Below are 21,982 nucleotides of genomic sequence, written 5' to 3'. Positions count from 1 at the left end.
CACCCAGGCGCCCTACCTGTATTTTCTTTAAAACATATTTTATTAACTTTATTTATTTATTTTTTTTTATTTTGAGAGAGAGAAAGAAATAGAGCACACAAGCAGGGGAGGGGTAGAGGGAGAGGAAGGGAGAATCCAAGCAGGCTATGTGCTGCCAGCACAGAGACTGATGGGGAGCTCGAATCGCAGACCATGAGATCTTAACCTGAGCCAAAGTCAACACCCGGACATTTAACCGACTGAGCCACCCAGGCGCCCCTACCTATATTTTCAGTTAATCTCTTTTCATATGATTTTTTAGGGCTTCAAATATTTTATACTGAGGGAGTTTTATAATTTATTGTTACCTCATTTTTGAAAAATGAATGTTTTTTTCATTTCCATAAGTGATGTTAATCTCCGTTCATAGTTTTCTATTTATTTATGTATATGTATTTAAATATATATAAAATCTATATATATTTAATTTTATTTGTTTTAGTTATAGTTTAGTTTTTGTCTCAGTTTAGTTATAGTTCAGTTTATTTTAGTTACAGATTAAAGAATAGGCATATATTAAAGGATCATGATAACATCTCACTGTTTTTCCAGAAAATTGATTCACTTGACACTGTCAAGTTTACAAGAAAAGCCTTGTTTCCTCACATTTTCCTCATTTCTGATTATTATTCTTTTTACTATTTAAAAATACAATAGTTAAAAATGGGATCCAATGTTAATTTCAAAAAAAAATTTTTTTTTTAATGTTTATTTATTTTTGAGACAGAGAGAGACAGAGCATGAGCAGGGAAGGGGCAGAGAGAGAGAGGGAAACACAGAATCGGAAGCAGGCCCCAGGCTCCGAGCCATCAGCACAGAGCCTGATGCGGGGCTGGAACTCATCAACTGCCAAGGTCGTGACCTGAGGTGAAGTCGGACGCTTAACCGACTGAGCCACCCAGGCGTCCCTCCAATGTTAATTTCCAATGCACTTCTGTAACTCCCACTTCTCAGCCATTGTTTTGTGTTTACTCTGCCATTTTTCTTTATTTTATGAATTGCCTTTCATATCTCTTGTCCATTTTTCTATTAATGCGTTATTTTACTGATTAGTAATGAATTTTATCTATTAAAACCATTTTATTTATAGCAAATATTAACCTCTTGCCTGTTCTTTTTCCCATCTTTGTGACTTATAGCATTTTTATAACTTTATAGTGCTTCTATATGAAACTATGTAAAGATAATATCTTATGACCTGGGAATTTTTTTTTATATAACCTGTCAATTATTTCAAGTGTGTTTATTCTTCTTAGTTTAATATTTTTAGAAAAGTGATACCACACTCATAACAGCTAGAAGTTAAAATATTTATCTCTGGGGCACTTGAGTGGCTCAGTCGGTTGAGCCTCCGACTTCAGCTCAGGTCGTGATCTCGCAGTTAGTGAGTTCGAGCCCCGGATCAGGCTCTGTGCTGGCAGCTCAGAGCCTGGAGCCTGCTTCGGATTCTCTGTCTCCCTGTCTGTCCCTCTCCTGCTTGCACTTTCTCTCTCTCTCCCTCTCAAAATAAATAAACATTAAAAAAAAAAAAAAACTTATCCTTTTAGGTTTTTCATTCTTTTTGTTGTTTACATTTAGCTTTTTAATCCTTTACTCATTCAATAAAAATTTAGTAAGCACCAGGTTCTGTGATAACAACCGTAATAAGCAAGATAGATCCCTACTCTCAAAGACCTTAGACCTAATGAGGAACAAAAAACAAAACAAGTAAAGTGAAGAATGTAATATTGGCAGCTTATCATGGGTCAGTAAGCACACATTAAAGAGAATGAATGACATGGGGTGTTCAGAAATGTATGTTTTAGAATGTTTTGAAACGCAGAACTTTCCTCCATTCAACAGAAAGCAGGTAGTAGGTAAGTCAGGTATAAGTAGGTGTGTGTCTCCTGGCTTCCATTTTTCTCAATGAAATATGCCTCAGCCAAGTGATGATTGAGAAAAGAAATGTAAGAAGTTCGAGGAAAGTAGTGAATGTCCGGAATGATCATCTCTGGAGTAAGAGGGGAATTTACTGGAAATGAATCTGAATTTCATGTTTCTCTTTAGGTGTTATGTAGAATTCAAATTTAAATTTTAAAACCATCCTCCATGTGGAAAGTATTTATCTTTAAGTGAAATGTCGTTGACATACAATGTTATATTAGTTTCAGGTGCACAGCTTAGTGACTGGACAGTTCCCTATATTACACCATGGTGAGCACTCTGAGGGTAGTTACCATCTGTCGCAGCACAACATTATTACAATATTATTGACTGTATTCCTTATGCTGCACTTTTCATCTCTGTGATCTATATCTAGAAGTTTATTCCTCTTGATCTCCTTTACCTAGTTCACCCATCCCCCAACCTCCTCCCAAAGGAAAGATTTATTAAATATTTCTTTTATCTACTGATTTAAAATAAGACCTTCATTCTGTACTGTGGTAATAGATTAAATAGGTTATATTTCTAGAATCTCTATTTTGTTCTGTTATTTGACTTTTTAAATTATTAGATCAGTACCATGTAGCCTGAATTGTTATGATACATTGTATCATAACATATGATACATTTATGATACATTGTAGTATCTGGTAATCCAAACTCTCTCATAACCTCAGCAGTGCTCTCATTGTTATTCTTTTTACCTCTGGTTTTTCCTTGATAAACTTTGGGATTCTTTTGTTAGGATCTAAAAAAGATACATTTTTTTTTTTTATTTTTCTTGCAGTTATAAAGTCATTTGGGGAGAGTATAAAAATGAAAATTGAGGGTGGGGTGCCTGGTGGCTCAGTCAGTTGAGCGTCCAACTTCAGCTCAGGTCATGATCCCGCGGTCTGTGAGTTCGAGCCCCGTGTTGGACTCTGTGCTGATAGCTTGGAGCCTGGAGCCTGGTTCGGATTCTGTGTCTCCCTCTCTCTGCACCTCCCCCTCTCACACTCTGTCTCTCTTAAAAATAAATAAACATCAAAAAAAATTTGTAATGAAGATTGAAAGATGAGTAAAAGATATCTTGGAAAAAATGAAAGAGTGTCACTGTACTGAGAAAAATGTAGGTATCTTAATAAGCATCATATAAAAAACCTGCTATTTCCAAAAGACGAATAATCACAGTTGGTCTGAGAATTACTAATTGAATCAAAATTTTAAAGTAAATTATTAAATAGTTCACATGTATTATTAATAAAATAAAAGGACTTGTCCAGTCAGATGTAAGAGAATTCATTACTTTGGGGTCATATATGAAACATTTTAGGCTATTAAATTCTTTAAGTATATTCTCATTATTTTCAAACTTTTATTGAACTCCTATTATGTGTCAGAAATTGTGCAATTCTGCATCCCAGTTTTTAGGTAAGGAAAGCAAAACAGAAAGAGAGTAATTTTCCTAAAGTGATACGAGTATCAGGAATAAGTTTGGGACTCAGGTCTGTCTGAATCAAAGCCTGTTCCCTTTGTGATTTCTTGCTATCCTAAATTATTTTTAGTAATAAAATGTTTTTCAGTGTTTGAATTAAACTCTGTGTTATTCAGTTATTCAGTGTCATTCTATGAAGAGATATTTTCTCCTAGCTGACTAAATGTCTAGTCATTTTTAATTAAAATATTAAACTATTCGGCGTTGTTAATTTTATGTAGTCATATATTTTTCCATTAGGAATTTAAAGCTACCAAAGAGAATTGTATGATCTTTTCTTAATTAGATAGATTTTATGGACTTTTAAAGTAAAATATTTATGTGATTTCAGGAGGTCATAATATGCTGAAATAACTCATATTGTCCTACATTTAATAAACATGTGCCAGCGAATCCTTGGATTATGTAGGTAGCTAAGGGAAAGAGAGAATTTTTTTTTAATTTTTTTTTAACGTTTATTTATTTTTGAGACAGAGAGAGAGAGACAGAGCATGAATGGGGGAGGGTCAGAGAGAGGGAGACACAGAATCTGAAACAGGCTCCAGGCTCTGAGCTGTCAGCACAGAGCCCGACGCGGGGCTCTCACGGACCGCAAGATCATGACCGAGCTGAAGTCAGCCGCTCAATGGACTGAGCCACCCAAGGGCCCCAGGAAAGTGAGAATTTATGTCACTGGCAGGGGGAGCCATGAGTCATGAACTGCCCTGAATCAATTGATCCCAGAATGATTCCTTCAACCTCTTCCTTCCCTTAAAAACAATGAATCAATTTTAAGTGTTATTAATAGTTTTTGGTATATATTATGTCTTAATATTTCATAGCTACCTTGAAATTACTTAGTAAATTTTCAGAAAATTGTATTAGTGTGTTGGTATCACTACTTTATTTTTTTTTTTAATGTTTATTCACCTAGTAAGAATTCTTCCTCAGTAGGTCATTATGTTTAAAAAAAGAAGATGTAAAAAAAGGAAGCAAAGCAAAAGAAATGTCCAGACTCATGGGGGGGATTTGACAGGGTTTTTCTTGTTATTTTGGTCTATAATGTTTTAACTTATTTTTTAATGTTTTATGTATTTTTTTAAATGTCTCAAAAATATGGATGTATTTATTTTTGAGAGAGAGACAGAGCACAAGCAGGGGAGGGGCAGAGAGAGAGACACACACAGAATCAGAAGCAGGCTCCAGGCTCTGAGCGGTCAGCACAGAGCCCGATGCAGGGGTGGAACTCACAAACCGTGAGATCGTGATCTGAGCTGAAGTCAGACACTTAACTGACTGAGCCACCCAGATGCCCCAATGTTTTATTTATTTTAGAGAGAGACAGAGACCACAAGCAGGGGAGGGGCAGAGAGAGAGGGTTCAGAGGATTTGGAGTGAGCTCTGAGCTGACTGCAGCAAGCCTGATGCAGGGCTCAAACCCACGAACTGTGAGATCATGACCTGAGCCAAAGTCAGATGCTCCCCTGACTGAGCCACCCACGCACCCCTTAACTTCTTTTTAAACTAACGGATGATTTAGCTGTTTTTAAATGGTGGAGACTTTGCTATTGAAAGCAGATGATGTTTTGCAATGTAGAAATTGGATTTGGGGGTTACTTTTATTATTTGCGTGATTATTATCCCTCTAATGTTAGTTTTTTTGTTTTTAATTTTTTTTAAGTTTTTTTTTTTTATTTTTATTTTTGAGACACAGAGAGCCAGAGCATGAGCAGGGGAGGGGCAGAGAGAGAGGGAGGCACAGAATCCGAAGCAGATTCCATGCTCTGAGCTGTCAGCTTAACTGACTGAGCCACCCAGGCGCCCCTCTAACGTTAGTTTTAAACTTGTTGCCTTTAGTGTAACTTCTTCATTCACTTGGAAGACCTAAAAAACAAACATTTTGCACTTGCAGGCAACGCTCTGCATTAGGAGAATGTCTTGCTGCTTTTGCTGGTGCCTTTCCTGTCGCATTTTTGGAAACTCATCTCGACAAACATAACATCTACTCTATCTACAATACCAAGTCATCGCGAGAAAGAGCAGGTAATGCAGAAGAAGCATGTTCAGTATTTGAGATATGACCTTGACACGTAATGACATCTACTGTATTTTCCTACAGTGATTTTTTTCATGGACCATTTCAATTTATTATCTCCAATGCTATTTGTTTTTAAATGTTATGATTTGGAATTCTCTGGAATGTCGTATACTATCCCCATAGTGTCTCTGCAAGAAAAGTCGTTTAATTTCTTCAAATTAGCCCTCCTAAGACAAAATAATTGGCAGAAATGGAAATAAATAGGTCGGTCTGATTTCTGATTCAGTTCTCTCTCCTAGGTACAGCGAGCAGAGGGTGTTATTCATTATATTTATGGATTTGTACCCTTCAGATTGGTTTTTGTTTTGTTTCGTTTGGGTTCACCAGATGTGTCTGTCTTCTTGGGACAGATTAATTCCAAGTGATTTTTTTCTCACAGTTTAGTCCAATTTTTATCATTTAAAAAACTTGTAAATCTGAAACACAATTAATCAGTGACTCAAATTTAAATCTGACCTTAGCATGTGTATTCTTAAGATTTTTATGTACGTCTGTATGCATACTAGGTATCTATAAGTAGTCATGCCCCGCATCGTCTTTCACTCGGGAAAATCTATTTTTCTGGGTTGGTAGGCTCATTTTTCCCACTGTCCCAGTGTTGCATCCACACGACTCCTGAAACAGAATGCTACGGGCACCAGTGACAGTCACAACAAAGTTTATTACAATGAGAGGCAAGGCCAACCGATCGGGACCAACACTCTTGATAAGAGTGCGGCCCCGAACAGCCGGGGTACAGAGTTTTTATAACTGATCACATCGTTTTATCATCACCTGGGAACAGAACAAAGAAACAGGTTCCAGATGAGTTAGAAACAGTTGCCTAATGAGGTGTTTACTTTAGACTTTCTGCCTCTAAGTTGCAACCAGTGGATCTCCTTGACCCTGCCTCTGATGCTCTTTTCTTTGAACTTTTGTTTCCTTAATTGGTGAAGCCTAATTTACAAGGGTATGAGGCATAGTTTACCAGAGCAAAGCAAGGCTGTTATCTCTTAACCTTCAGTGTCAACACAAAGCTGTTATTTTTCAAGCTAAGCATTAGCCCTACACTACAATTTAACCCTTACACCAGTTGAAAAGCTTTTAGGACCATTGCTGATGATTTCAAGGATTGGTCTGTGAGAACCTGTTAGAATTATTTAGTAGGCTTAAACATTATGTAGGTGTCCTCTCATATTACTCTTTTGTTTGATTTCTTCTAAGTCTGATATCGTATACTGCATTTCATTTGCTTTCCAGTAGCCTAAAGAGTTCTCAAAACTTAGGCAAGAACTATTTGTTGTCCACAAGTGCATCCCTCTCTGTTAATGAGATCATTTCTCTGTGTAACTCCTGTTTTGAGGGGATCTGCTGGTTATACTTGTTTTATAATGCCTTTTATCAAGTAAGGAATCTTTTAAAACCTTGAATCGTCATTATTTAATTTGCCCATTTTATAATTCTGATTTCCTATAACAGAGGAAGCTAAGGCAAAATATGTTGAATGTGAGTTAGCAATATTTCTCTGCATAATTGCCACAATATATTTGTAGATAGTAAAACATGGTTGAATTTGAGCTACTAGGCTTCTGTGTAAACCTGTCTTACTAAGTTGTCTTAGTTAGGATTTTTGACTGATTAATCCTTTTGCTGTGAATCCAGAATGAAGCAGATTTGTTATTTATTGCAGAAAAGGAAACACACAGAGCAGATAATTTACCTGCTTTTGTTTCTGTAACACATCATTTTGCATAACAAAGTAAAGGAATTGAATTGAAAGATCCCCTTTCATTCAGGTTTTAGCCATCGCACAAGTAATTGTTTGCAACATACACTGAGGGAAATGGGGGAGATTTGACATAAGAAAGTATTAGACTTGGATTCTTTCTTTCAGGGGGGTTTCAGTTGCAGTACGGGAGAGACCCGTAGATACATGTGATAGAATTCAGAATAAAGAACACTGAGGGCACAAAAATGCAGTGTTCATTGAGGATACCAGAACGGCTTAACTGAGTTGGTTCAAGAGGAATCTTGAAGGGCCCCTGGATGGCTCAGTCAGTTAAGTGTCTGACTTTGGCTCAGGTCATGATCTCATGGTTGGTGAGTTCAAGCCCTGCATCAGGCTCCCTGCTAACAGCTCTGAGTCTGGAGCCTGCTTTGGATTCTGTGTCTCCCTCTCTCTCTGCCCTTCCCCCACTCGTGGTCAGTCTCTCTCTCTCTCTCTCACTCTCTCTCAAAAATAAACACTTAAAAAATTTTTTTTTAAAAAGTTCTTCAAGGAGAAAATAGCCAGTAAAAGGAGCCTGACAAAGTTCAGGAGGGAGTCCAGAAAGACTGAATACATGGAGATTAAGGAAAAGGGAATCTGGTTAGTGATGGGAAATGCCACTGTAACAGTTAGCCACGTAAGGGTTTGTGAAAAAGGGCGATCAGTTAAGTGGTGGGAAGCACTTTATGGAAAGTTAACTTTATAGAAAGCAATTTATGGAAAGTTAAACAATCCAGGGGAGATTCGAAGCATCGCAGCAGGCTGCTGGGGAGGAGGTGGTACAGAGTATAATTATATGTTGTATGTTATATATATAATGCATATATATTATGCTGTGTACAGAGCATATATAAGTGGCTCAACATAGGGCCTAAGCATGGCCTCTGTAGTGGGGCATTGAGAACACAGGCCGAGCCTGAACAGGGACCTCAGAGCTCCTTGCTCTGAAAATAGGTGATGGTCGCAGAAGGATGGACCACACAGAAGGCCTGTAGGCAGAGACCTTTGATGTTCTGGTTTGCTCTGAAGTACAAGAAATGGTCATTTTCTGATCTTAAAGGAGTGAGGCGTGGTGGTGAGATAGGAACTTGGGGAAAGGAGAGAACTTTGGATATAGCTGCCACCAGTAAAGAGAGGGAGCCGGTGGAAGGCCCGCCGGGTCTTGCCCAGCTCTGAAGCCCAGAGCGAGATGGCTGCTTGTGGCTGCCATACACGGTGGAAGTGTGGCCGTCATGGTAAGTCCGTCCTTTCACTGAACGCGGTTCACTCTTACGTGTGTTTCTCTAGCTCTGAATTTGCCAACTAACGTGGAAGATGTGTGCCCAAATATACCGTCTTTGGAGAAACTCATGGAAGAAATTGTGGAATTAGCGGAGTCCGGCATTCGCTACACGCAGATGCCACACGTCATGGAAGTCATACTGCCCATGCTTTGCAGCTACATGTCTCGTTGGTGGGAGCACGGACCTGAAAATAATCCAGAAAGGGCTGAAATGTGCTGTACCGCCCTGAACTCCGAGCACATGAACACGCTCTTGGGGAATATATTGAAAATCATATATAATAACCTGGGAATTGATGAGGGAGCCTGGATGAAGAGGTTAGCAGGTAAGAATTGGAGAGGAATGCACCACGTGAATTTGTTTCATTTGCAAAAGTCTTTGAAATAACAGAAGACTAGGGACACCTGACCGGCTTGGTCAGTAAAGCATTCGGCCCTTGATCCTCGCAGGTCATGAGTTTGAGCCCCACGTTAGGTGTAGAGATTTCCTAAGTAAAAGAACTTTTTAAAATGGAAAGAAATACAGAACTACTAGAATTTTCCTATCTTGGGCCTCATTAATATTTTCTTCTGTGCTCAAAAAATCTTTAAAAATATTGTTTCTGTCACGCTGTTCTTTAAATAATAAAAAAAAATGTCGATTTGATCAGACATCAGGTGACTTGTCATATTGATACAACTTTTATTCTTTTTTTATTTCTTTTTCAATATATGAAATTTATTGTCACATTGGTTTCCATACAACACCCAGTGCTCATCCCAAAAGGTGCCCTCCTCAATACCCATCACCCACCCTCCCCTCCCTCCTACCCCCCCATCAACCCTCAGTTTGTTCTCAGTTTTTAACAGTCTGATACAACTTTTAAATAAGTAGACATTTTCCTGATTGGACGGTCTCTGTAAGACTGATCAGGAAGTGCAGCAGGAAAAACTGATGGTTCTGTAGACAGAGACGAAAAAAAAACTGGATTTTGAAACAACCCCCTTTTAGCGATTCATCTTATCAGGAGTGGGGAGAGGATAACCAAAACACAGAGTCAAGAATCTACATTTGTCTGTCTTTGCACCTCCCACCTCGGACAATGTGGACCAGCTTCAAGGATGGACAGGATGGGTGTTTAAAAAATTCAGAAATAAATAAATGACCTGTGCAGCCTGAGTCTCCCACTGGGACAAGGCTGGGAAAGCCAACGCGGGATGGCTGTATGTAGGCTCGTGATTATTCAGTGGTGCCTACTCCTTGTAAAGAAAGAGCCAGAAGAATGTTTTCCATTTGGGGATTTTTTCTTCTTTTTGTGAAAATAATTGATTTCCAAAGTGAATGAACATTTTTTCCCCCATTCCAAATTAGCTGCCAATTAAAAAAAAAAAGAAAAGAAAGCACATCAAATTCAATTCAGTAATCATTTTTGAACAGCAACTGTGTAATTAGGTTTGGGACTAGAAAAACGCCTGAGGCATGGGCTGAATCCTGAAAGAAGCCTTGTGCTGGGGGAGGGGAGGCGGGCGGGGCAAAATCATGCTACAGTTGTAATTATAATCTGTCTTCTTTTTAATGCCTGTTGATGCAGAACAGAATATTAATGTCTGTCTTCAAACAGTATTTTCACAGCCCATTATAAATAAAGTGAAACCTCAGCTCCTGAAAACTCATTTCTTGCCATTAATGGAGAAACTCAAGAAAAAAGCAGCGATGGTGGTGTCGGAGGAGGACCATCTGAAAGCTGAGGCCAGGGGGGATATGTCCGAGGCAGAGCTTCTCATTCTTGATGAGTTCACCACTCTGGCCAGAGACCTCTATGCCTTCTACCCGCTCTTGATTAGATTTGTGGACTATAACAGGTACACTGTTCCCAAGGGATTCATTTCTCCGATTCAGTCATGACCTTGCTGGGTTCATGTGTCCTGATGAATGGCTTCATTTGCTTGGGGATGAGCTGGTGCGTGATTGTGACCTAACCAGATGTGTATAGACAAGGTGATTTTCACCAAGCATCTCGAATTGACCAAGGGAGATCTCATTAGTAGTCAGCCTTCTGCAAAAGTTAGCAGTTTGATAGTTACAGTGTTTAAATTGCTTTAAGTGTAAGACAGATGTACTCCAGTGGCCATCTAGGGCCTCTGTGGACAGCACACTTGCCCTTAGTTTGCTTGGTTTGAAATTTAACTTAACGGGTGATTTTTTTTTTTTTTTAAGTTTATTTATTGTGAGAGCGAGAGAGAGAAAACAGCATGAGTAGGGAAGGGAGAAAGAGAATCCCAGCTCAGAGACTAATGTTGGGGAGCACTGTGGCTCAAGTAATGAGATCATTAGTTGAGCCAAAATCAAGGGTCGGATACGTAACCAGCTAAGCCCCTCAGGCGCCCCTGAGTGGGTGTTTAAAAAAAAAAAAATCAAGTGGAAGGAGTAACTGAGACACCACTTTATTTATATGTGATCCAGGGCAAAGTGGCTAAAAGAACCTAACCCAGAAGCAGAGGACCTTTTCCGCATGGTGGCCGAAGTGTTTATCTACTGGTCAAAATCCCACGTAAGTAGAAAAATATTGCTTCCGGTTTGGTTTATTTTAAGGGCTTTCAAGTTTTCTTTTTTTTTTAATGTTTGTTTATTTTTGAGAGAGGGGTAGACAGAGTCCAAGCTGGGGAGGGGCAGAGAGAGAGAGGGAGATACAGAATCCGAAGCAGGCTCCAGGCTCCGAGCCGTCAGCACAGCGCCCGACGCGGGGCTCGAACTCACAGACCGTGAGATCATGACCTGAGGTGAAGTCGGACGCTCAACTGACTGAGCCACCCGGGCGCCCCAGGGCTTTCAAGTTTTCAACTAATTTTCCAGTCCCTTTAGTAAACACCTGTGACGGTGTTTCTCAAGCTAGCCTCCTAGGTATCCCTTAACTGGTGTGGAGACAGGACACGTTCCCCGTGGTAGTTTGAAGCACTATAAACCTTCATTTGGAGTTTGGTAATTTGTATTAAAAAAAAAAAAAAAAAATCACTGAGGGGTTTTTAGTTGCACTCCATAAATGCTTTTTTCTGTTTGCCTCTAAATCTGAGGGTAACGGGGACACAGGGATGTGGCATTTTCTCCTCTAGGCTTCCCTCCTGTAGGTGTTTTGCTGAGCCCCCAGGAGCACGCCTGATGCCTAGTTTGAGAAATGGGTCGGACTTGGGTTTTTCAATCTCAAGATACATTTGTTTACTTGTGAAAGATACGACTTCTTTAAATTTGTTGCACACACTCTTGTTTCTACAGGAGTCTAGTTTCATGTACACGTTAGAATACAGTACAGTCCCTGCTCGGAATCCTGTTGAAAAGAAATTATAAAGCACATCTTTAGTGAATATTTTCGCTGTTTTGTATGCTGCAAGCAGAGCTATATGTTTTTAAGTCTGAAAAAGGGTTTTAATAGTAAGAACTCGAGAGCATTCTGTAATTATTTTGAATAACTCGCAGAAAACGGGTTAAGTGAACATTTATTATTGTCCCAGATTATTTCAAAATCTTAGAATTTTTGTCTCAGTTATGATTCTGTGGCACTGTGTAAACGTGAGGCTCCAAGAAAGAAAATCCTCAACCTCGGTTCCATTATTTGAGAAAACTTCCTTGTTTATTTCGTCAGATTGTTACCCAAATCCTGTCACTTTGGAAATGTCATATTTTTAAAAAAATAGAAATTTCCCACTTCATGTCTAGAGTAACGCATGATATTTGTTGCCTGCCTCTGAGGAGTCTGTCAAACTTGATATCAAAATGTATGTAACAACATACATCAAAAAATGTAAGCACACTGAAACAATATATGAAATAATGGCCTTTTTAATATATGCATTTGTATTTCACATTGACTTTCATTTTCTGTGGTGCCTAAAATTCATTTAGGTCTTTATGTTCCTCTAGATAAAAAGCAAATGATTTCTCATCCTATGTAACTCATGTTGAGGGGTGCATTAGATGGTTCAGGGTGCTTTTCAAGGAATATTCGAAATCCAAGGAATATTTGAAATTAAGAAAACTAAAACCTGCATATTTTCCCTTGAAGAACTGAGACTCTCCAACTTCATTAATCACCAAAATACCAAAAAAAGGCTTCTTTAAATTTATATGCAAGACATAATTTTGGAACAAGTATTTGGAGGAGTATTTATCATCATCAGTAGATTTTTAGATGAATGTCTAATGATAATTTCAAGAATAAGAAAAAAATCTGAATATGTACTTTTGAATCTCATGGGATTTTTTTTTTATTAAAAAAATTTTTTTAAATATTTATTTATTTTTGAGAGAGAGAGAGAGAGAGAGAGAGACAGAGCATGAGCGGGGTTGGGGCAGAGAGAAAGGGAGACACAGAATCCGAAGCAGCTCCAGGCTTCAAACTGTCAGCACAGAGCCCGATGCCGGGCTTGAGCTCACGAATCATGAGATCATGACCTGGGCTGAAGTCGGACGCTTAACTGACTGAGCCACCCAGGCACCCTTTGAATCTCATGGGTATATTTAAAACACAAATCTGTTAGTGTGTGTCATATATATTCTTGCCCAAATATTTAAAGATGAAACTCATGAGCAACCATATTGTTATGAACAGTAAGATTAGAAGGTTAACGTGAGCTGAAGGAAAGTCGAAGCTTGGTCTTTTCACTGTCCTTCACACAAAATATTTTATTACTCATCAATTGTTAACATTTTGGATGCTTACTAGGAAATTATTTTATTTGAGTTTTGCTCATCCAAAAGAGGAAGAAGCTGAGGCATCTGGGTGGCTCAGTCGGTTAAGCGTCTGATTTCAGCTCAGGTCATGATCTCACAGTTCGTGGGTTCGAGCCCAGTGTCAGGCTCTGTGCTGATAGCTCAGAGCCTGGAGCCTGCTTCAGATTCTGTGTCTCCCTGTTTCTCTGTCCCACCCCCGCTTGTGGTCTGTCTCTTTCTCTCTCTCTCAAAAATAAATAAACATTAAAAAAAAAAAAAAAAGAAGAAGAAGGCATGTGCTTAGATGGTTAATTTCTGTTTTAAACCTCTGATTATTTCTACTTTCATTTTGTGTTTGCTTTCTTCACTACCACTCCTCAAACAGTTGACTTTGACTGTGTTCTCACACTCCTGAATTGAACATGAATAAAATAACGTCAATAGTATTTGAAAAAGTAGATAAAATATCTGGCAGAATGGAAAGCTGCATCATAGTTGTGCACGCCCCGTGTTTCTTCCAAGAAGCAGTCTGTGCCTTTCGCCAGCTACATTGGGATTTGAGTACTGATTCTATCCCTTGGTAGGTGTGTGACTTCGGTGCTTAAAATATTCTGGATCTTAGTGTTCCCGCCTTTGAAACATTACATATTTGTATCTAGTTCCCAGAATTGTTGCCCCATGCCAAGCACTCTCATTATATACGTAACAAATATTTGCTCCCTTTCTTATTAAATCTGTATCGAATTACTACTTCTCTTTGTAAAGACTTCTGGGTCCTGTGTAACCTCTTGATTACATGGGCTTCTTATCTGTGTGGTTTTAACTGAAATTTTCTTTGCACCTTCTCAGAATTTCAAAAGAGAAGAGCAGAACTTTGTGGTACAGAATGAAATCAACAATATGTCTTTCCTTATCACGGACACCAAGTCAAAGATGTCAAAGGTATTAGTATAATACGTTGTACTGTTCTAGAAAATGTCTGAATGGAACCTTCATTTGCTGATTTTCTTTTAGATCTTTTGAGGACGTATAACTGAGATTTTATAGATTTTGTAATATTATTTACCGATTAAACACATATGCATACACCCAGTTTTAAGGAAACCTAGGATGTGAGTAGGTATGGTAAGACAGACCCAGAAATGACTTTCATGAAGGAAGAGGTTTTTACTCACAGTTTCCTAGAAACAGAAGGCGTGTCATATGGGGGGGGGACATGTGGCAAAGCACTGTTGGTCTTGTGGCAGAGGGAACAAGGGGAAAAGGTGGGCAGGAACCTGTATTACGGTTTTTGTGGGACTGGACGGGTAAAGCAGAGTTGGCTAGTTTGCATAATTTCAGTGGTCTCTGGGGTGTAAGGAGTGTCCCTAGTTGGGGTACGTAGCCTTGGGGCGATTAGGGCAAGTGGATGGAGGCCCAGGTAGAGGAAGCGTTTGGGGAATACAGGACTCTGGGTTGGTCGGTCGATCTATGAAAGACATGCTTGCAGGAAAGTAGTTTATTATCTGTAGGAAATGACTATCTTTGGGAGGAGTGATCAAGGATCAAGACCCCAAGACATCAAAGTCTCAGAATAAAAAGGCATGCTTAACATACTCACCCACCCACCTGCAAACACACACACACACACACACACACTTGGACATCAGAATAATTAGCCGCATTGTTTAAGAACCACATGGATGGATTCCAGGTTCTCACATAGGAGATGTGGGGGGATGCCTCTAAATTTTTGTCTTCTGTGTCACTCATGTTAGGGAGGGGAGGACCTCTCCAAACACTTAAAGATCCATGCCTTTGTTATTTGAATTACCACTAAATAAGGAAATGAACAGCTTACAGACACGCAAAGTATGTAACACCGAAAGTATGCTGCCAGATGGCCAGAGATGCAGCATAGTGTGAGTCTGGCCAAGGAAATCAGTCTCTAACTCTGTAAGTTATGGGGTGGCGTTTCCTTGGCAGGGACACCTGTTCCCCTGAACCCTAGGAGTGACTCGTGCCTGTCACCTGCTTTGTTGGTGACCACTGGGACAATTGAATAGCATCCCTCAATGCTCCTAGTCTTTTTTAGGGTTTTAAATGCATGCATTTGACACGATTACAGAGGAAGTAAAAGCTAAGGGTAACTGAAGCTTTGCATGCCTGCAATGTCTGTCCCCAACTACAGTAGGCTATTTGCGTGACCGTGCTCTTGCCACACACATAAAAGATGAGAACTTTTCTCCCCTCTGGGCTGTCAGCAAGCCTGGAGAGTGAGCTGATGCTCTGTCAGGAGATGCTGCGCTAAAAGCACACGTCTCACAGATGTTTTGAGCCGAAAACCGTTAGTGAATTTCTCTGCTTTGACAGCATGTTGTCGATATAGGACGCCGTTAACAAAGGCATAGAGAGAGGGCCCAAGGAGTCAGTGTTAAGTTTGGGAGGATGACGGTGATTGTGGTGTATCATGAAACTTGAGATAAGCGAAAAGTCGTAAGATCAGAGGTCTGCACACCCTTACAAAGACATCTTCTTCCCTCCTTTTCCTCATTGTAGTCCAGTGATTCTCAAAGCATACACTCAGTGTGCTGCACATCCTATAAGCCACACTAGGGCATCTGTACACACTGACGAAGAGTAACATTTACTCCCATTTGCAGGGGATGAAATGCAAAAATGGATAGAAGCATCTTAATGCCCGCACCCCCCCCCCCAAATTTTCTCAAGCCTTTCAGTCTTTTTACCATATGACTGCTAACGCTCTGAAACAAGATATGTAACAAATAACAGCAATATTGATGAAGTACTTAGAAATGAGTGATCATGCTTTCCCTTGTTGTTCTTACGTCTCGTCGTTTTTGTCTACATGTGTGCTTGAGATTTTGTATTGCATACATACCATAAACATTTTTCCTAGAAGTAATGTTTCTAGTTTATTTTTTTTTATGTGTATTTATTTATTTTGAGAGAGAGAGTGCATGCATGTGTGTGCATGAGCAGGGTTGGGGCAGAGAGAGAAGGAGAGAGAAAATCCCAATCAGGCTCCACGCTGTCAGCTCAGAGCCCTGTGCGGGTCTTGATCTCACAAACCATGAGATCATGACCTGAACTGAGATCAAGAGTCAGATGCTTAACCGACTAAGCCACCCAGGCTGGTTTAAGACACGATTGTTTCACCAAAAGAATCATGATGTCTTTGTGTTTCAGCATTTGCACAGATTTGAGAGTCACTGTGTTGGCCAAAGTAGCATCATAATTCTACTTCCATCATATCATTGAGGTGCTCTGCTAACCCCATATGGCAGGAAGGGCCCAAAAGCAGGATGTAGCAAAGGAATGAGTAACATCTTTCCCAAAAGCTGCACTGTTCAGGTCTAGTGCCAGGAATGGGTAACAGGAAGGTAGCCGTAGGTCTTACGTCTGAAGCTGAAATGGACAGAGAGATGTTCCCCCATGCAGAGCTGGGAACAGAATGATCCAGAAGGCTTCAGAGATTCCTCTGACAAAGCCTCAAACTGTCTGCCTGAGACGTCACAGTGGCCCATAGATCCACTCCCCTGGAGTGCAGAAGGAGAAAGAAACTCTTTTGAATGGAGATTCAGACCCAAACACAAACCAAACAACATATTGTTATGTATCAGTCTTCAAGCAGACATCCAAACAGGAACGAATGCTATTTGTATGGAGTACCATTGCTTTCTTTTTTTTTTTAGTTTATTTATTTTGAGAGAAGAGAGAGAGAGAGTAGGACAGAGAGAGAGAGAGAGAGAGAGAGAGAGAGAACCCCAAGCAGGCTCTGCAGCACCAGCATAGAGCCTGATGCAAGGCTCAAACCCATGAACTATGAGATCATGACCACAGCCCAAATCAAGAGTCAGATGCTCAACCAACTGAACCACCAACACACCCCTGCAGTACCATTTCTAAAATTAGAAGATAATATAGAAAGCGGGTAATTATAGATAAAATATGGAAATATGATTGAAGCCAGCAGACCAATTTGGAATATGGTAATCTGGGATTGAGGACCTCATTTTGAATTAAAATGTGTGTAGCCCGTCAGGCAGAGAGAGGCCAGTGCATATGAAATTGGCCGTAATGCTCTAAGGAGGGGGTGACCACCTGTGTGGGACACGGAAGCCCTGCTGTGCCTTTGTCTGAAGCTTGGGAAGTGGCGTTGTCTACAGCAAGTGCATATTAGTGTACTTCACCCAGTTGTTAACGTGTAGGGTGGTGAATGCTCCCCTCCGGTGAAGCCGGTCTCCTCCTGCCCCCTTCTCTTACTCTTAGCCCTCGGTGACAGCCCGGCCCTGAGCACTCTGGGCGGCAGCCCCTGTGACTTCTTTAAGACCCAACATTCTGCAGGGGCGGGGAACATATTTTATTCACATGGTAACTTGAAAGCTCAATGCAGCGCTTGGTGCATGGTGGCTACTTAATTAATATGGATAAATCTAAGATTTGACTTTAAAGAGTTTGAAATTTGGTCCTTAACCTGGGCATGTGTAGGTGTCTTATTTTACTGTTGATTTTCCAGACTCACTGTTGCATTGGTACCAATGTTGCATCATTGTATTGCCAGCATTGCTGAAGTTTTTAATGGCATGACTTTTTTAAAAACATACGCAGGGGCGCCTGGGTGGCTCTGTCAGTTAAGCGTCTGACTTTGGCTCAGGTCATAATCTCGCGGTTGGTGAGTTTGAGCCCCATGTTGCGCTCTGTGCTGGCAGTGGAACCAGGGTGGGAGTCTCTTTCTCTCTCTCTCTCTCTCTCTCTCTCTTTCTGCCTCCTCCCCCACTTGTGCTCCCTCTGTTTCTCAAAATAAATAAATAACCTTAAAAAACAAAAACACCAAAAAAACCTGTATACAGAAAGCATCCATGGGTCTGGGTGTCTCGGTTGAGCAGCTGACTTCAGCTCAAGTCATGATCTCACAGTTCCTGAGTTCAAGCCCTGCATCGGGCTCTGTGCTGACAGCTCAGAGCCTGGAGCCTGCTTTGGATTCTGTGTCTCCCTCTCTCTCTGCCCCTCTCCCGCTCACCCTCTGTCTCTCTCTCTCTCAAAAATAAATAAAGATTATAATTTTTTTTTTTTAAAGAAAGCATCTATTACAAACTCTTGTTAGTTTGTTGATGTGAGAAAAAAAATAGGGGGTTTTACCTATTGCGTTACAGAATTCTGTCCTGTTTTTTCTTAAGATTTCAGTTCCTGTTGAAATGTAGCACCTGGCCTTATTTATTTAAAGCTAGGCTCACTATCTTTTCCAGCTTTATTAACATACAGTTGGCATATAACAGTGTGCTGTGTCAGGTGAACAAATCAACAACAGATTGACTTGATACACTTCTGTATTGCAACCTGATTATCACCGTAGCATTGGTTAACATCATGTCATATAATTACCATTTGTTCCTGTGGTGAGGACACTTAAGATCTACTCTCTTAGAAACTTTCAAGTAGACAACACAGGATTGATCATTAGCTACAGACACTCTGCTGTATGTTAGATCCCCAGAACTTATATTTATCTTAGAATGGGAGATGTGTCCACGTTGATTAGCATGTCCCTGTTGTCCCCACCTCCCGGCCCCTGGTAACCACCACTCTCCTCTCTGTTTTTATCAGTTTGGCTTTTTCAGATTCCACATATAGGTGGTATCATATGGTATTTGTCTTTCTCTAACTTATCTACTTAGCATAATGCCCTCAGGGTTCATCCGTGTTGTTGCAAATGGCAGGATTTCTTTCTTATGGCTGAATAACACTCCACTGTGTGCATATATCCATGCATGAATGCATAGGTTGTTTCCATATCTTGGCTCTTTTGACTGACGCTGCAATGAACAGGAGGGTGCAGACATGTTGAGACCCTGTTTTCATTTCCTTTTGCTAAATACCCAAGAGTGTAATTGCTGCGTCCTGTGGTTCTATTTTTAACTTTTGAGGAACGTCTATACTGTTTTCCACAGTGGCTGCACCAATTTACATTCCCATCAAGAGTGAGCACGGGTTTCTTTTTCTCCATATAATCACCGGCATTTGTCATCTCTTGTGTTTTTGATGTGATGAGATTCACTTTTATAATTAATATATCTGAATTTTTTTTGAAAAAAACATTAGTAAATATCTATGATTTTTGTTTTGTTTGGGGAGGCTATTTCACTGTAGGACTATTAGAAAAGTCTTCCCTTTTTCGTGATCCTGTATTAAATTTTATTTTAGGTGAAATTGTGTGTGTGTGTGTGTGTATGCGTGTGTGTGCCTGAGAGAGAGAAAGAGACTGATTCGTGACGGGGATCAGCTGACCCTACTTTTCTGTTTAAATATGATGCCCATATCGACCATGCTGTTGAAAATTCACCTCTGATTCGAATGTTAGGAATTGGTTGCAAATGAAATATCATGCAAATTCAGTAGTGTTAGCAGTTCTGCTCAAATTATTGAGCAGCTCCTAGGGGCAAGACGGGGTGCTTGGTTCTAAATACTGGAAGGGCCCCTGGGTGGCTCCATTGGTTAAGCATCTGACTCTTGATTGTGGCTCAGGTCATGATCTCATGGTTCACTAGATCGCGCCCCGCATCAGGCTCTGCACTGACAGTCTGGAGTCTGCTTGGGATTCTCTCTCTCCCTTTCTCTCTGCCCCTCCTCTGCTTACATTCTCTCTCACTCTCTCAAAATAAATAAACTTAAAAAAAAACTCTTTTGGGGCTCCTGGGTGGCTCAGTTAGTTAAGCGGCCAACTTCGGCTCAGGTCATGATCTCATGGTTCGAGCCCCGTGTTGGGCTCTGTGCTGACAGCCCAGAGTCTGGAGCCTGCTTCAGATTCTGTGTTTCTGTCTGTCTCTGCCCCTCCCCTGCTCATATTCTCTTTCTCTCTCAAAAATAAATTTAAAAAAACATTAAAAAAACTCTTTAAAATAAATAATGAGTTATGTGAGTGAATGAATGAAGACTGAATGGATGAATGAATGAATGAATGAATGAATAGAAAGGAGCAGACCAAGTTTGGCCCCTGCCCTGATGGAGCTCCATAGTCTGGTGAGAAAACAGCCAGCAACCAACCAACCAACCAACCAAACAAACAAACCCAATTGATAGGGGTGCCTGGGTGGCTTAGTCAGTTGAGCGTCCGACTTCGGCTCAGGTCATGATCTCGCGGTTGACAAATTTGAGCCCTGCATCGGACTCTGTACTGACAGCTCAGAGCCTGGAGCCTGCTTCAGATTCTGTGTCTCCCTCTCTTTCTCTGCCCCTCCCCTGCTCATGCTCTGTCTCTTTCTGTCTCAAAAATAAATAAACATCAAAAACCCGATTGATAGAGTCGTACTATATCATTAAAAAAAAAACCCGATTGATATAGTCGTACATAAGCATATTTGATTGTAGATTTCATTTCTTTATAGTGGAAGTGGACTATATCATCACTGGAAGTGTTCAAAGATGTATTAATTTCTCTTTTCAGTTTATAGATTTCCTGTGGTATACAATGCAAGATTATTATTTGAGCATAAGGAGGAGTTCATTTGTCTAGTGTTTCTCAAAATGGAGCAGTTTATAATTGCCCTTAGTGTTGATTTCAATTAGTCTTATTGTAGGGTCACTTGAATATTTATAAATTTCAAACCAGGTATAAGCCCCTTGTACTTATACAACCATAAAATCAAAAATCTTTACAAGTTAGGGTCAAGAAAACCATAACACCAACAAAATTTAGACATTAATGTATTGTATGATATTGTTTTGCTGAAGCTGAATTACCAGAATTGGATAGAAATATGTTTGCAATCATTTGTATCAATTTGTTTACTTTTTAGGATGTTGGTTCCTCATTTGGATAATTATTTTTATCACTGTGGTTACATTTCCTTCATTTTTAAATGAGCAAAGAGCTCATTTAAAACCATTGATCCAGGGGCGCCTGGGTGGCTCGGTCGGTTAAGCGGCCGACTTCAGCTCGGGTCACGATCTCACGGTCCGTGAGTTCGAGCCCCGCGTCGGGCTCTGGGCTGATGGCTCGGAGCCTGGAGCCTGCTTCCGGTTCTGTGTCTCCCTCTCTCTCTGCCCCTCCCCCGTTCATGCTCTGTCTCTCTCTGTCTCAAAAATAAATAAACGTTAAAAAAAAAATTAAAAAATAAAATAAAACAACTGATCCATTATTTTTATGAGTTAATTTAATGGCACAAATAATTATTCATAGGGTTTTTTTTTTTCCACTAAATATACTGAAAATAATCTCTTATGAATTGGTACAGTTAAGAACAGGGTCCATGCAGTAAGTCCATTTCGTTGGAAACTGAATATAATTCTTATTGCTGTGGCTCAAATATTATAGGTTTGATATATCAACATATACTCTATGTATAATATATGTCATAGTAAATATGTCATATAATATAATTAACAATATATAAGGCACCATTACTTCATGATGACTCCATTATTTTACTACATAATGTGAAAAAATTCTTTCAACATCATGTTGTGATAGCAACATAGGGAAAGCATATTGTTTGTATGTTAAGTTCTCTTCTGTTTTTTTTCTCGGTAGACCGAAACTATTACAGTATGTCACTGTCATGAAGATATCTGCAGTGTTATTGCTACAAAGAAATTTAACAAGTACAAAGCAGTGGATATGGGACAATTATTTTCGTTTTGACATTAGCATATGCCCTGTTAATAGAAAGAATGACACTTACTACCCAGTGAAAATTAGATTCGGCATTGAAAGTGACCCTGACACATGAACATAAAATTCAACAAAATCCCAAAAG

General features: G+C 39.9%; 1 protein-coding gene across 2 annotated transcripts in view; it reads left to right on the top strand.

Annotated features, from left to right (window-relative positions):
* Window positions 1–21,982, top strand: part of RYR2 (ryanodine receptor 2) — a 754,822-nt gene that overhangs the window by 613,490 nt on the left and 119,350 nt on the right. For both annotated transcript variants that reach the window (XM_049646094.1, XM_049646095.1), the window contains 5 exons: window positions 5,328–5,458; window positions 8,548–8,868; window positions 10,144–10,384; window positions 10,986–11,073; window positions 14,076–14,168. In XM_049646094.1, coding sequence (XP_049502051.1) covers window positions 5,328–5,458; window positions 8,548–8,868; window positions 10,144–10,384; window positions 10,986–11,073; window positions 14,076–14,168 — 874 coding nt within the window. The remainder of the gene's footprint in view (window positions 1–5,327; window positions 5,459–8,547; window positions 8,869–10,143; window positions 10,385–10,985; window positions 11,074–14,075; window positions 14,169–21,982) is intronic.

The sequence above is a fragment of the Panthera uncia genome, chromosome D2, assembly GCF_023721935.1.
Source record: "Panthera uncia isolate 11264 chromosome D2, Puncia_PCG_1.0, whole genome shotgun sequence".
NCBI lineage: Eukaryota > Metazoa > Chordata > Mammalia > Carnivora > Felidae > Panthera > Panthera uncia.
This window is presented reverse-complemented; position numbering and strand designations above follow the sequence as displayed.